Below are 13,283 nucleotides of genomic sequence, written 5' to 3'. Positions count from 1 at the left end.
CATGCTGGTACATAAATAGGAATAGTAGGTAGCAAAATCGTCACATTTGGTCTGGATGATCCTGCATGGTCATAGCTGTCCCTCAAAGTTGATCAAAATTTTATTGAGTTTTTGGCTGGGCTAAAGTTTGAATGAAGTTTCTAAGTTAAACTGTTCAAGAGAAATTGCGTACGGAAAAAGTGGTAAGCGGAATAATAAGAAGAAGAAGTTGCCTAGGAAGAACAGTACAGTGCATTTTCATGCACTGTAATGATTAGCTAAGTTAGCTAAGTCACATGGTTAGCATAGTTAGCTTGTTAGCATTTTTTCCAAAGCTGCTAGAAAACATGAGCTAAGTTAACTAAGTAACTTGGTCAAAATAATTACAGTGCATGAAAATTATTATTATTCCGCTTACCACTTTTTCCGCACGCAATTTCTCTTAACTTTAACTTAGAAACTTCATTCAAACTTTGTAACGTGGGTCTTCAAACAGATCGGGTTGCTATGTCTTTTCAACTTTGAAACTTTTATACTTTTTAAACTATTAAAGAAAAACTTTTTAAAAATCCCCATAGACTTAACATGGCCGATTATGACATCATAATACGGCCATTAAGCAATTAGAATCCTATGGCAGGTGTTCAGGCCACCTGCAGCCTCAGGCTTTAAGCATACAATCTGGGTCAATTAAGACTACACATCCTATTCAACTGTTTCCTCTGCCCAAAATTGTTTCAAAATAAAAGTCCTCACTACAATAATCCACTGTTAAACAATGTAACCCATTAAACTACTGAACTTTTTACATTCAACTTTTAAACGGTCTACTTTTAAACTATCATTAAACTATCTATCTATTAAACTAGCTGTCTATCAACAACGTTTAAACTATCTACATTCAACTTTTAAACTTTTAAACTATATACATTCAACTTTTAAACAGTCTACTTTTAAACTATTATGAAACAAATCTATTAAACTAGCTGTCTATCAACAACTTTTAACTTGTCATCAACTATGTCAACACTTGTCATCAACTATGACTCCTACCCACTGTAGCTAGTTAGCATGGTTAACATAGTTAGCATTGTTATCATGCTAGTTAGCATAACTACTAAAAATGATTAGCTAGGTTAGCTAAGTCACAAGGTTAACATAGTTAACATTGCTAGCATAGTTAGCATGTTTACCAAAACTGCTAGAAAACGTTAGTTAAGTTAGCTAAGTAGCATGGTTAACATAGTTAGCATTGCTAACATGTTTAACAAAACTGCTAGAAAACGTTAGCTAAGTAGCATGTTAGCATTGCTAGCACTGCTATAAAACATTAGCTAAGTAGTATGGTTAGCAACGTTAAAAATCTTAGCATAACTGCTAGCAAACATTAGAGCCATTCCAACTTTCAGTTATCGTCAAATATCTACCTATACACAGCCATTAAACTATTTAAATATCAACATACATTAAACTTCCATTCTGTCAACAACTTTTAAACTATTTACCTTCAACTTTTAAACGGTCTACTTTTAAACTATCATTAAACTATCTATTAAACTAGCTGTCTATCAACAACTTTTAAACTATCTACTGTCTATCAACAACTTTTAAACTATCTACATTCAGCTTTTAAACAGTCTACTTTTAAACTATCAACTTTTATTAAGCTATGCAACCACCATGTCTATCCTAGCATCACCGTAGTAACCATCTCTGTATTATCTATTTTAACTATACATGATATTTTACATCACAACTTTAGCATTTTCATGCACTGGTAATTCCTTGGAATTACATTTCTAGTTAGCTTTGTTAGCATAACTGCTAGCAAACATAAGAGCCATTCCAACTGTCAGTTATTGTCAACTCTACCTATATAGAGCCTTTAAACTATTTGTCTACCAACACACATTAAACTATCAGTATGTCAACAACCTTTAAACTATCTCCATATAACTTTTAAACTTTCAACATTCATTAAACTATCTGTCTATTAAACTATCTGTCTATTAACAACTGTTAAACTATCTACATTCAACTTTAAAACTGTCTACGTCTAAACTATCAACTTTTTATTTAGCTATGCCATGTCTGTCCTAGCTTCATTTTCATGCACTCGTAATTCCCTGGAATTACATTTTCTAGTTTTATATGGTTTCCTTCACTCTCCATGGTCCCTTCTTTTTAAAGACACCAATTTGACTTGTCTCATGCGAATCTTACTTTTTTATTTTCCACCCTGAACATGGGCAAAATGCACCATTGAGATCAATATGTTTTGTGTAGAGTTACCACAGTGGAAACATATTGATATTGAAAAGTGGGGTAGCCACTGGCCTCTTGACAGTGGCGTTGGAAGTGAGGGTGCGGCCCCGAAGCGCACTAACACACTTGTCATTTTCCTTGTACAAAGTTTCTCTGTCTATAATCTGCAGGCTTAAGGCCTCCTCCTAGAGGAGATTGCCGCGGATAATTCACGGCACAATTGAATGGTAGCCCATTATGGAACTGCGGACCGAAAGAAAAAGAACCTAAACATTTTCCTGATTAGAAAATATTTTTAATTTAGTGTTATCAAATAAAGAGACATGCAATTAGGGGGTAGTGGTGTCAGCGCTCATTCAATGTATGTGTGCGTCTGCGGAAGTAAAACTGAACCACTGGAGATGATGTGTGTAGAAGCAACAAACAATGTTACTTAAAGATGAACTGAACTGGAATTTGAAGTACAGTGGGTCCCCGTGAAGTTTGGACGGGTTCCTTCATGAATCACGCACCCCATTTTCTCAGCAGAAATGGCACAAACTGCAGTTGACACAAACAACCACAAGGTGTCACTTGGGTGCCACTACTATTTTTGATGCGACTGACTTACTGCTTCCATGACGCAGCGGGGGCACGGGAACTTAAATTGATCACGGTAGTTTAAGCTTACACTTGACAAAACATTCTAATATGAAAATGTAGATGCAATTGTTGTAAAATGGTGCAGCTCCTTTAAGAAAGCACCGTGTGCAGGGATGGAGAGAGAGAAAGCGAGAGGGGATAGGCCTATGTGTGTTAGAACTTAGCGTGTGGAAAAAGTACGTGCTGTTGAGACTGGAGCGAGTCATATTCAAAATAATGCAAAAAAAAGCAATTATCCTCATTCATTGCAACCAAAGCATGCCTGCTTGCCGACGTTCAAACGAAAAATATATCAAAGCACCTTTTGCGTTTGAATGTAGCATGAAAAAATGTTTAAACAGCTGACAGCAAATGATTTAGCTAATTGATTATATAACCTGTACACCAGCAATTGTTGAACATTTACCTGTACAAGTACAATGACAGTAGCCCAGCCTAACAGCATGTTGTAGGCCTACTGTAGAAATTTCACTTAAATTGCAACCGCAACAAGCCTGCTTGCCAACGTTCAAACGACAACGAAAAAGATAATAAAACAACAAGAGGGTTGAGTCTGAATGACACTGAGTTTTTGTAGTTAAGAAATATTTTCGTATAAAAAAATGGTCATTTTCTCCTTCACATCTCCTTCACTGACGCCTATGGAAAAGGCTTAACGTCCCAAAACAACGATCAATGATCATCAAATTTCTCTCTCACATTGCTCCTCATAACCATCTATAAAAAAGTGTTTTTTCTTTTCTTTTTGAGCACATCCGAATCCCAGGACATAACGCACTGGACCTTATAATAGGTTCGAAATATAATTCCAAAGGGGGCAGATAGGGGCCACTGCACTTAAAACTTAAAAAGATGAAGCTTTCCGAACTTTGAAATTGCGATCAGTGACTGGCATCGGGTGAACGAAGCTTTTCGAAGTTGAACAGGCTATTAAAAACTATTTGCGCACCTCCATGTCACAGGAGAGACTGGGCTCTCCCTTCTATGAAAAAGACTTTAGGCTACCTGCAAACTGGCCTATGATTTCATTGCTGAGTTTGCGGCAAAGCAAGAAAATGTTTTTTTTCCTGAGTCAGGATATGGCGAGTCAGTGTCATTTATTTGTCCAATGTTAGCCTATATATACAGACCAGTACATCTTATCAATAGTTTGAATGTCGTGTGTGTTTCTGCTCATTGACAAATACCATTCAGCACAATGATTCATGCCCAATTAATTCCCCCTGTTAAAGTGTTCGCCTTTGTTACACTATTTGGTTTCGTGATGTAGCCTATGATAAACACCATATGGCCAAATATGTGACTCAGCTAATGTTATTTGAATTAATGTAATTGAATTTCCCCTCTTAAAGGCAAGCTGGTGTCGCTTATTAGACTAGGCTACTATTAAAATACACCGACGGTAGCCTTGGCTATGTGTAAAGTAAGCTATCGCATGATTTCATGCACGTAAGTGAAAAGGGCCTTGCATCTGTCAAGTTCACTCAAGGGCCTCGCATCCCCTTGCGACGGCCCTGCAGCTCCTCCTAAGACAGCGAGGAAAAAGTTAAAATACGCGATAGCCTAAACCCGGGAAAAGTTGACAGGTTTGTTTCGGTCCCGGTGATTATTTGTGAAATTGTGCAAACGACAGCCTTTTCAAGGCATTTCAAGGAAGGAGTCGTAGCATGCAAGCTCCCAAATTGACCCAGTAGCCTAAGGCATCAATAAATTGTTGGGACTGGGGAGGGTCATGCGTTTTTTCTCAATCACTTTGGAGGGTCATAGAAAAAATTCTTGCTGGCGAGGGAGGGTCACGTCTTTTTTGACAAACGCTCCCAAAACTCCTCCGGTAGCCCCTTAATTAAATCAATAACGAACAGTCCCTAATTGATTAATAGCCTAGGCCTACACCAGCAATTGTTGAACATTGACCTGTACAGGACATTGACAGTAGCCCAGCCTAACAAGCAAATGTTGCAAAATACATCAAAAGACGCAATTAATCAGAAATAAATAATGTAATCTGCATCGCTTTATTTAACAAACTGCAAGCAACAAGAGCATTGAGTTCGCTGTAAGGCCAAACCCAAGAGCAAAGCCTATCTGTTAAGGCAGTCGATAGGCTATATAACGAGCTGTGTGCCTGGAAAGACGATAGATGACGGCTCTGGTCATCCCATACCCTCCCCCCACTTCCTGTAGCCTACCATTATGAAGGCCTGTAGCCTAAAACGACTCGTTGCCGTTTTGTGACATTAAGCTTTTTCACGTTAAGCCCCCCTCCCCCATCCCCTTCTTTCACAAGCAGTGGGGGAGCACAGGGCACAGGGCACAGGTTCTGTCGTTTGGCCACAATCCGTTGCAACCAGGCCAGGACAGATATTTTAGAGAGGAGAGACGCCGGTGCAGCTCAGATGTCTTCTTAATTTTCTTTATTCTTCAGTAAAAGGTGCAGAACATTATTAAACTTTGACTAACATTTCGATGTGTCGATGTTTTTGACTAACGAACATCAAAACGTTAATCAAAGTTTAATAATGTTCTGCACCTTTTACTAAAGAATAAAGAAAATTAAGAAGACATCTGAGCTGCACCAGCGTCTCTCCTTCTCTCTAACACTTTTTGGCTTTGGCTAAATATTTCTAAAATCATTTGAGTTTCACTAGTCACATGTTTTAACAAGCAACACTTGTTATTGAACTAATAACAGACGTGTGTCGAAAATTGACTTTATTTTCCATACGGAGAAATAACATATGCAGAGTCTAACCAAGGTCAATCTTGCCAAAAAAGCCCTCAAACCTGAAAACACATGAGGCAAAAGTGCAAAACATCACAAAACTAACTAAACTAACACGCGCATATTTTTGTATTGCAATCATTGTAGCCTACAGTTGTAACAGCGCGTAACAGTCGTTTTACTCCCCGGATGCGCTCATTATAAAGAACGTTTAACGTGTCCCAAAAACAGCTATCAATTAATCACCAAACGTCTTATAAACAAGTATTGCCAGGAGCAACACCTTGCAAAAAATGATAATAGGCCTAGGCCTTTATATGGCTCTGCTCCTGCCTAGATTCAAACTCAGAACTACCTGAAAGTTGCAGACCTGTTCTGGAAATACGTGCATTAACCCACTCGACCGTCAGACAACGCTATCTGCTTCGAGTAGGCCTATTGGGTAGGACTGTAGCCTACACTGGTTGCTGTGGCACAGTCTTGAGTGACCGAATTCGTTTTTCTTTGTCATATGAATGCTGTCATTTTGTTAACATTACTGTTAAGGAGATGCTGTAGGCAAAGTCTATATTTCAACCTCGTTAGTGTAGTAAAAAAAATCAGAACTATTCACAAGGTTTCTGGGCAGCATATTTATGTTCTGTTAGCAAGCAAACTTCTCATGACTACCGACAAAGTAGCCTACTGCCAGCTGACGAAGCTCTCATTTTAAAACATTACTGAGAGACAGACACTGTACAATCAAGAAATCTTGCCACTGAATCCAAAACTATGTTTAACATTATGTACAAGGCTTAGGCTACAGTGGACTAGCATGTTGCAGGGGCTGCTAAAAACACAGAGAAACGCACTGAAAACTCGGCCAATCACAGCCCTTGCTGTCGAATGCGCCGTCTGGTTCGACCGTGGAACTCCACAGCGGACTATGCTGCCCCCAAGCGGCTGCAGTTGTACTTACATTTCACCATTCACCATGATCGTGAATGAAGTGTCAATTTTTAACTGGGACCCACTGTAAAGGTGATATAACAGATGTATTTTATTTCTTCTCATTGGTAGAATGATTAAAATGGCTTAATTTATTAAAAGGGATAAAATTGTACGTTGAAAGTGTTGTTGTTGTTACACGGGCGCCGCCATGTTGGATTTCAACAATCGGCTACGTCACTGGCATGGTAAGCTACTCCGCACTAGCAGTATGTATGAATGGTATGTTATTGAATATACATGTTGAACAGTATATGAAGTGATGGTTTGCTATAACATGTAACGGGTATTTTTGCAATAAAAAAAAAATAAATAAAAAATAAAAAACTAGCACTAGCAGCCATAGCAGATAAGGAGTCTGAGGCTAGCTGACATGGCTGAGGAAACTAACATTAGGCCTAGCTGAGTTACATATTGACCATAAGCCGTTTATCATAGGCTAGCCTACATCACAAAATCTCATACAAAATGAAACCAAACTAGTGAAACAAAGGCGAACACTTTAACAGGGGAAATTAATTGGACATGAATCATACTGAACGCTATTTTGTCAATGAGCAGAAACACACACGACATTCAAACTATTGATAAGATGTGCACTATGGAAACTGGTCTGTAACTTTGGACGAATAAATGCCATTGACTCGCCATATCCTGACTTAAAAAACCCTTTTCTTGCTTACTTTATCGCAAACTCGGTGGGGCAGCTAGTCTTTTTCAATTCATAAAAGGGCGAGCCCACAGTCTATGTGCCATGGAGCCTAAGTTTCAACTTCGGCTTCATTCACCCAATGCAGTCACTGGTCGCAATTACAAAGTCCGGGAAGGTTCGTTCAATCGTTTAAAGTTTTAAGTGCAGTAGCCTATCTGTCCCCTTTGGAATAATATCTCGAAGTAGCCTCAGATGAGGTCCAGTGTTAGATAGGCAGTGTTAGATAGCACCTAGATAACACCTTGGAAACACTCTTATGTCAAAGTCCACAAGCTAGCACTCCGACCATAGAGAGTATGACTCCGACGAGATCACAGATCGATAATAATGCGTTTACTAGCTGGTAACCACAGCGGGTCTGTAAACAGAATCCAATGTCCCTTTCTACTCACCCTGAAGCCAGTTGTTCACCATCTCAGGGCAGATTGTTGATGCGAGGGAGTTTAACTCGCAAAGCTGCTATCCAAGAGACTTGTGCAATATCAACATCCACAAGGTAAAAATCTGCAAACTCTCCACTAACGTTAGCCTAAAATAAACGGCAAAACTCGTGTATCCTCCGTGTCTCTGGGGTCAACTTGGGGTAACGAAGTTTTTAACAGTTTCAAGGGAGGGAGAGAGAGAGCCTGTGTGAGTTGCTGTTACGAGTGCCAGTAGCCCAGACTGCGTTAGCCTACATTGAGTGTTATATAGCTTATTTGTACCGTAGCCTTCGCATAGGCCTAATGTAGTGGTGGTGAGTGAGTATGCAGTTGTGTGGAGGATGTACAGTAGGCAATGTGTGTGTGTGAGGGATGGAGGGAGACAGAGAGACAGCGTGCGTGTTGCTGTCTCAAGCGCCCCTCGTCCAGTTTTCTACATGACCTGTAGGCTAGGTCTACAGTAGCCTATGTTGTGCCGCTATACATTGCACAAAATGTATACCCCCCGAAATAAACACATATACATAAATAAACATATTTTCCCGTCACATTGGCTTCCTCGAACATTTTCCCTACGTTTCGCCACTGCTTTGCAACAGATAGATTCCAGTGTCCATGCTCCAGCAGCGCCCACAGTCATTTTCACCCAAATGATCCTACTGAAGGTTGAGCTGGAGCCTGAAACCGATCGTCCCCCATCTAGTGGTAGTCAAGACACTACAGGCCTGTCCTTCACAGGCTCAAATGTGTAACCCATGCCATTAAAATTACTAATTTTCGTGTATACATAATATGCTGCAGCTGTTGCCTATAGAACTTCTCAGGTCCTACCATGCCAGTGACGTCATTGAAACTGGCAGCGTTCTAATACTAACAAACGCAATTTTGGTGTTGCTTAAAAAAGGCTACGTATTGATTTTTTTTATTCAATTTTTTAGTGTCATTTATTTTTAATCGTCATAATCAACACATTATCAATGTTGATTCTTTCAGTTCAGTTAATCTTTAAAACAATGAACGAAGCGGATTTTCATGAGCTTAACCATTAATGAAAGTAAAACAAACAAACAAAACAGCCAGATGCCTCTTCATAAATTAACAAAGACACCTTTAAAAACAATAACAAGTTTTATCGTGAGACTGCATGTTGTTTGGAGCAGCGTATCGGTAGGCTATATTAAAAGCAGAAGATTTTCCGTTTGTTTCAGGATTTAGGCCTACCGGTAATTCACTTTTGGATTGTTTGATTATAGTCTTAACTGTTGGGACTGTCGCAGGAGACGTATTGTAGGCCTATCAGCCATCGAAATGAAAGTTAATCAGGGGGTAATATTGTGGAAACTGAAAAAATGTTGGGTAGGCTAAATATATGGTCCATACTGTACCATACTGGTGCGCATAGACTCAAAGCGGCAAAAGCCGATGTTCCTAACCCTGCTCACAAGTGCCACCTGGTGGTTGTTTGGGTCATTGCAGTTTCACTGGGGAAATATAAATAAAAGACGTGTGATTCACGCGTGAGGTCACGTGAGAATCACATGTGAAGCTGGACAATTTGAAGTAGTACCCACTGTAGATCACCTTATTAATGGCACACCACCAAACATTTAGTAGTAGTTTGAAGCAGAGCTTACCTGTCGAAGACAAAACGCATGAGTTGTAGGTTAAGGGTTCGAGGCAAACTTTGGAGTTTAATGTGACGTGTAGCACTCTGTTTACTCTGGCAGTTCTCACAGAAGTAGCAATTATCTCCATCAAGCTTCTCCTCCTAGGAAAGACCGGAGGACATCAGAGGCAAAGCCATACACCATCTCTGAAATAATCAAGCTTGAGAGAAAGGGACAGAAACTAAAAATTTCTGGTTTTCATATTTCACATTTTATTACTACAATTATGATACCAGCATCTGTGCTTATATACTCATACTCCTACTCATGAAAATGATGAGCCACTTAATTACAATTTCCCTTTAAACATAGAAGTGTAGCTGCTTACCCTTAAGAATTGCAGTGCCCTCTATATTTATTTAGATCCCTGGAAAGTTGAGTGAAGAGGAATATTGTTTTTTGGCAATATATCATAATGATAACAGTGAGACCATTGGGAATGGGAATTGAGACTATTCCTCCATGTTGAAAAATAATTATGTTATTTTACCTCTATCATTTTACATTCATACCTTAGTGAAAAAGGAAATCCTGGTTTACTAATAAAAGTTCACAAACACACTGATTAACATAAGTAGCTGAATATAAATCTGAAAAATATTTTCTAGGGATGCCAACAATTGTGGCACATGAGTCTTTGTTAAAAATGTGCAGCTAAACCCAAAATTATTCTGACCCCTAGCAAAAATCAATTTAATGTTGATTTTCTCTTGACCGATATGTTTGTTCTGGCTGTAAATGACACTACCACACTCAAATGCATTAGTTTGGGGTGTTTTTAGGGCCTCAAGTAAATGGCATCATGAGAAAAAAAGATTGTGAAGGAAAACCTCAGGCACTGATCAGGGAACCATGGCCTCAGCATCAGACCTTTAAAGCTGCAGTTGGCAAGTCTGACAGATTGAGGGGATTGAGCCAAAATGCTGAATGTTTACAACTCTCATGCCCCTGCCCCACTACCATCGAGCACCTTCTCACTGAGTTTGTGCTCGTCAGTGCGCACCAGACTGCACCAGACTGTGATTGATAGTCAGCTCTCACACAGCCCTGCTCTGATTGGACCAGAAGAACCGGGAGCTGTGGATTTTTGCAAAACAAATAACAGGCTCTAAGTGGAGATAGAAGTGCAGGTTTTTATCCGGCTGATTTATGTTGTTCTGTCGGAGCATAGTGTCGGTTTCAGTGAATAGGATCAAAAAAATCTTGCCAACTGCAGCTTTAAACAAGACAATGATCTGAAATATGCAGCCAAAGTGGAAAATAAATGGTGAAGAAACAATACCAACATTTTAGAGTGGCCCAGCCAGAACCCAAACCTGAATCAGTCAAAAAATCTGGAAGGAGCACAAGGCCCGAGTGATGGCAAAGAACCATTGCTGTCTCAAAATCTGATTGTTATTTAAAAGGTGTGGACATGAATAATAACAATAATAATAATAATAATAATAATAATAATAATAATAAGCTTTATTTGTATAGCACCTTTCATACACAGAATGCAGTTCAGAGTGCTTTACATTTGAAACATTTAACACAATAATAGAGAAGAAAATACTACTACTAATAATAATAATACATTTTGAGGCTAACGTAGCAAAACACAATTTAAGCAAAACACAATTTAAGCTTTTTTTTTTCAAATTAGTGATTTTTGTTTTTTTGCAGAATGTGCAAGTTGAAGTCATGAAGAAGCCACTCCATGTTTCAGATAACAGTATGGTTGCCTTAACAGTATACATTTTGTCGTTGAAACTGTATAGTTTTGGCAAAAAATCTGCCTCTCTCTTTGTGCTGGGGCGTGTTAGCTAATTTCCATACTGAACTGCAGTTGGCCATTGATGTGCTTTTGTTATTTTTTCGGCCAATCAGCTGCACGTTACAAGCGATACACATGGCTACTTAATATACAGCGACCCTGGTTCTACCTGGAAATGAAAATGGAGAAAATCAGTAACTTTGACTGCAAATGCTACGAAAGAAGAAAGGAGAACTCCCTCCTTGAGAGACATTCGTGTAGCGACAAAAACTTTCTCCAGAGCGTATGTACAAAATACGGAGTGATTCTATAGCTGCCGAAAGAGAGTGGCAGGACATGCGAATCATTGGCCATCTCGCCTGCTAGCATCACATTTAAAAGTGACTAAGATTGCGCCCATGGTGTTCCTTGATTATTACGCTGGAATGCGAGTATAGTTCCATGTCAAATCAGCCTAGAAAATCGCCAAGTATAATTTTCTGTTGGTCTTATTACAATTTCTAACTTGAGGAGACAAGTTTTAAATAGGAAAATTACCGGAAATCTTAGTCACTTTTAAACGTGATGTTAGCAGGCGTGATGCTAATGGTCTAATGCGATTCAATGATCAATGCTAAGCGCGAGCTAAAAGTGGTATCGCCAGACTCAGAGAACGGCTGGATGAACTTGAGAAAGGTAAAAATCAATTGTTTAACTCAAGGGGAGGTGGAAAATGAGTGTAATTCCCAAAATGGTGGAATACAGGGTTCCTACACATTTTCCATTTCAAAATTCCATACTTTTTCCATACTCAAATTGTTGGATACTTTTCATTGGGGAAGTGCCGTGTTGGAAGGTGCACTCACATTTTTAGCTCTCTGTCAGCATAGCCTACATATGTTGGAGACTAGTGCACTGCTGGTAGAGGCCTCAGAAATCACCGTAAACTGTATTATTTGTTTGCAATAACAGTTTGTCAGATAATGCAGTATCCATGTCTTGGTAACTTTTACAAAATCAAAAAAGTCTACCAGTGTTTTGCTACGCAAACATACCAGTGCACAATGGTATAGGGCACGTGCATAGAACAGGGGTTCTCGATTTGGTACCAGGGTCCCCTTGTGGGAGAGATTTTTTTCTGAGGACCCCCATTCGATTGTATCTTGATTAAGCTACACAACAGTAGGAATGGTTCATTATGACCTGAGTGAAGTGATTAGTACTGTAGATGCAATAGTCTGGAAACACAAATATTTCTCCATACCCTTGTTTCTTTTTTCCATACTTATCCAGACCTGGAAATTACTAAAATTAAATTCCATACTTTTCCAGGTTTTCCATACTCCGTAGGAACCCTCGGAATATCCCTTTAATGTAAAGGCTGAAAATTAACACAAAGGACCCTATCTAATCCTGTCTAAAATTATACCAAGGTTTTTGTGACCCGTTCATGTTCTGCAACAATTATAGTTTGTAATTGGCATCTTTTTGCCTCAAATGGTAAATGTCATATTTCTAAGTCTCAATCTGTCCATTTCTTTCCACATATTTCAGCTAAGATCATCTAAATGTTTTTAAGGGGCACCATGGCCCCAGGACCCCGTAGCTTAGCTGGGTTATCAACTTTCTGCAACTAACAGCACCACTGTTGAAAAATTGTCGGTGAAACACTGAAGTCATCCAAAACATTCAAAGTGGATGCAATTATCTATTTTCCAATGTTGCCCCCCCCCCCGCCCCCCACCCCCACCAACCCACACACGCATATATTTTTGCTTGATTCATTACCGCAGGATTCACGGGCACCTACTTATTTTAAACTAGATTGCACATTGCACTCTGCAAGGCCACATGACATGTGAAAGCAAGGACTCAACCCATAAACATTCTCCCAGAAACATTTTCATTTCTACATTCACGAAACATGTTTACCTTTAAGAACTCTGTGAGACACTCTGTGAGATTTTTGTGTCCTTGAATATTAAGTTCCAATTCGTAGAATCGGGAGGGTAGGGAAGATGACCGACCACACTGGTCACATCTGTGCCAAGACAGGAAAAAAAGTCAAGGAAGTTCTTGATACTTCAGATATATCGCACACAACACCCACAAGAAAAAAAGCACCAAAGTGAAACATCAAAACTGTGATTGT

General features: G+C 39.3%; 1 protein-coding gene across 7 annotated transcripts in view; it reads right to left on the bottom strand.

The window, feature by feature from the left end:
* The window catches only part of usp48 (ubiquitin specific peptidase 48), a 228,428-nt gene that overhangs the window by 192,006 nt on the left and 23,139 nt on the right, over positions 1 to 13,283 (bottom strand). For all 7 annotated transcript variants that reach the window (XR_006031174.1, XM_042088884.1, XM_042088885.1 and 4 more), the window contains exons 7-8: positions 13,064 to 13,172; positions 9,364 to 9,497 (exon numbers count right to left, since the gene is read on the bottom strand). Coding sequence is in view for 6 of the 7 variants with exons in the window: in XM_042088884.1 (XP_041944818.1) it covers positions 9,364 to 9,497; positions 13,064 to 13,172 (243 nt within the window). In the remaining variant the exon portion in view is untranslated. The remainder of the gene's footprint in view (positions 1 to 9,363; positions 9,498 to 13,063; positions 13,173 to 13,283) is intronic.

This window comes from Alosa sapidissima, chromosome 4 (genome assembly GCF_018492685.1).
Source record: "Alosa sapidissima isolate fAloSap1 chromosome 4, fAloSap1.pri, whole genome shotgun sequence".
NCBI lineage: Eukaryota > Metazoa > Chordata > Actinopteri > Clupeiformes > Clupeidae > Alosa > Alosa sapidissima.
The sequence above is the reverse complement of the archived record's forward strand: the minus strand, read 5'-3'. Positions and strand labels throughout refer to the sequence as shown.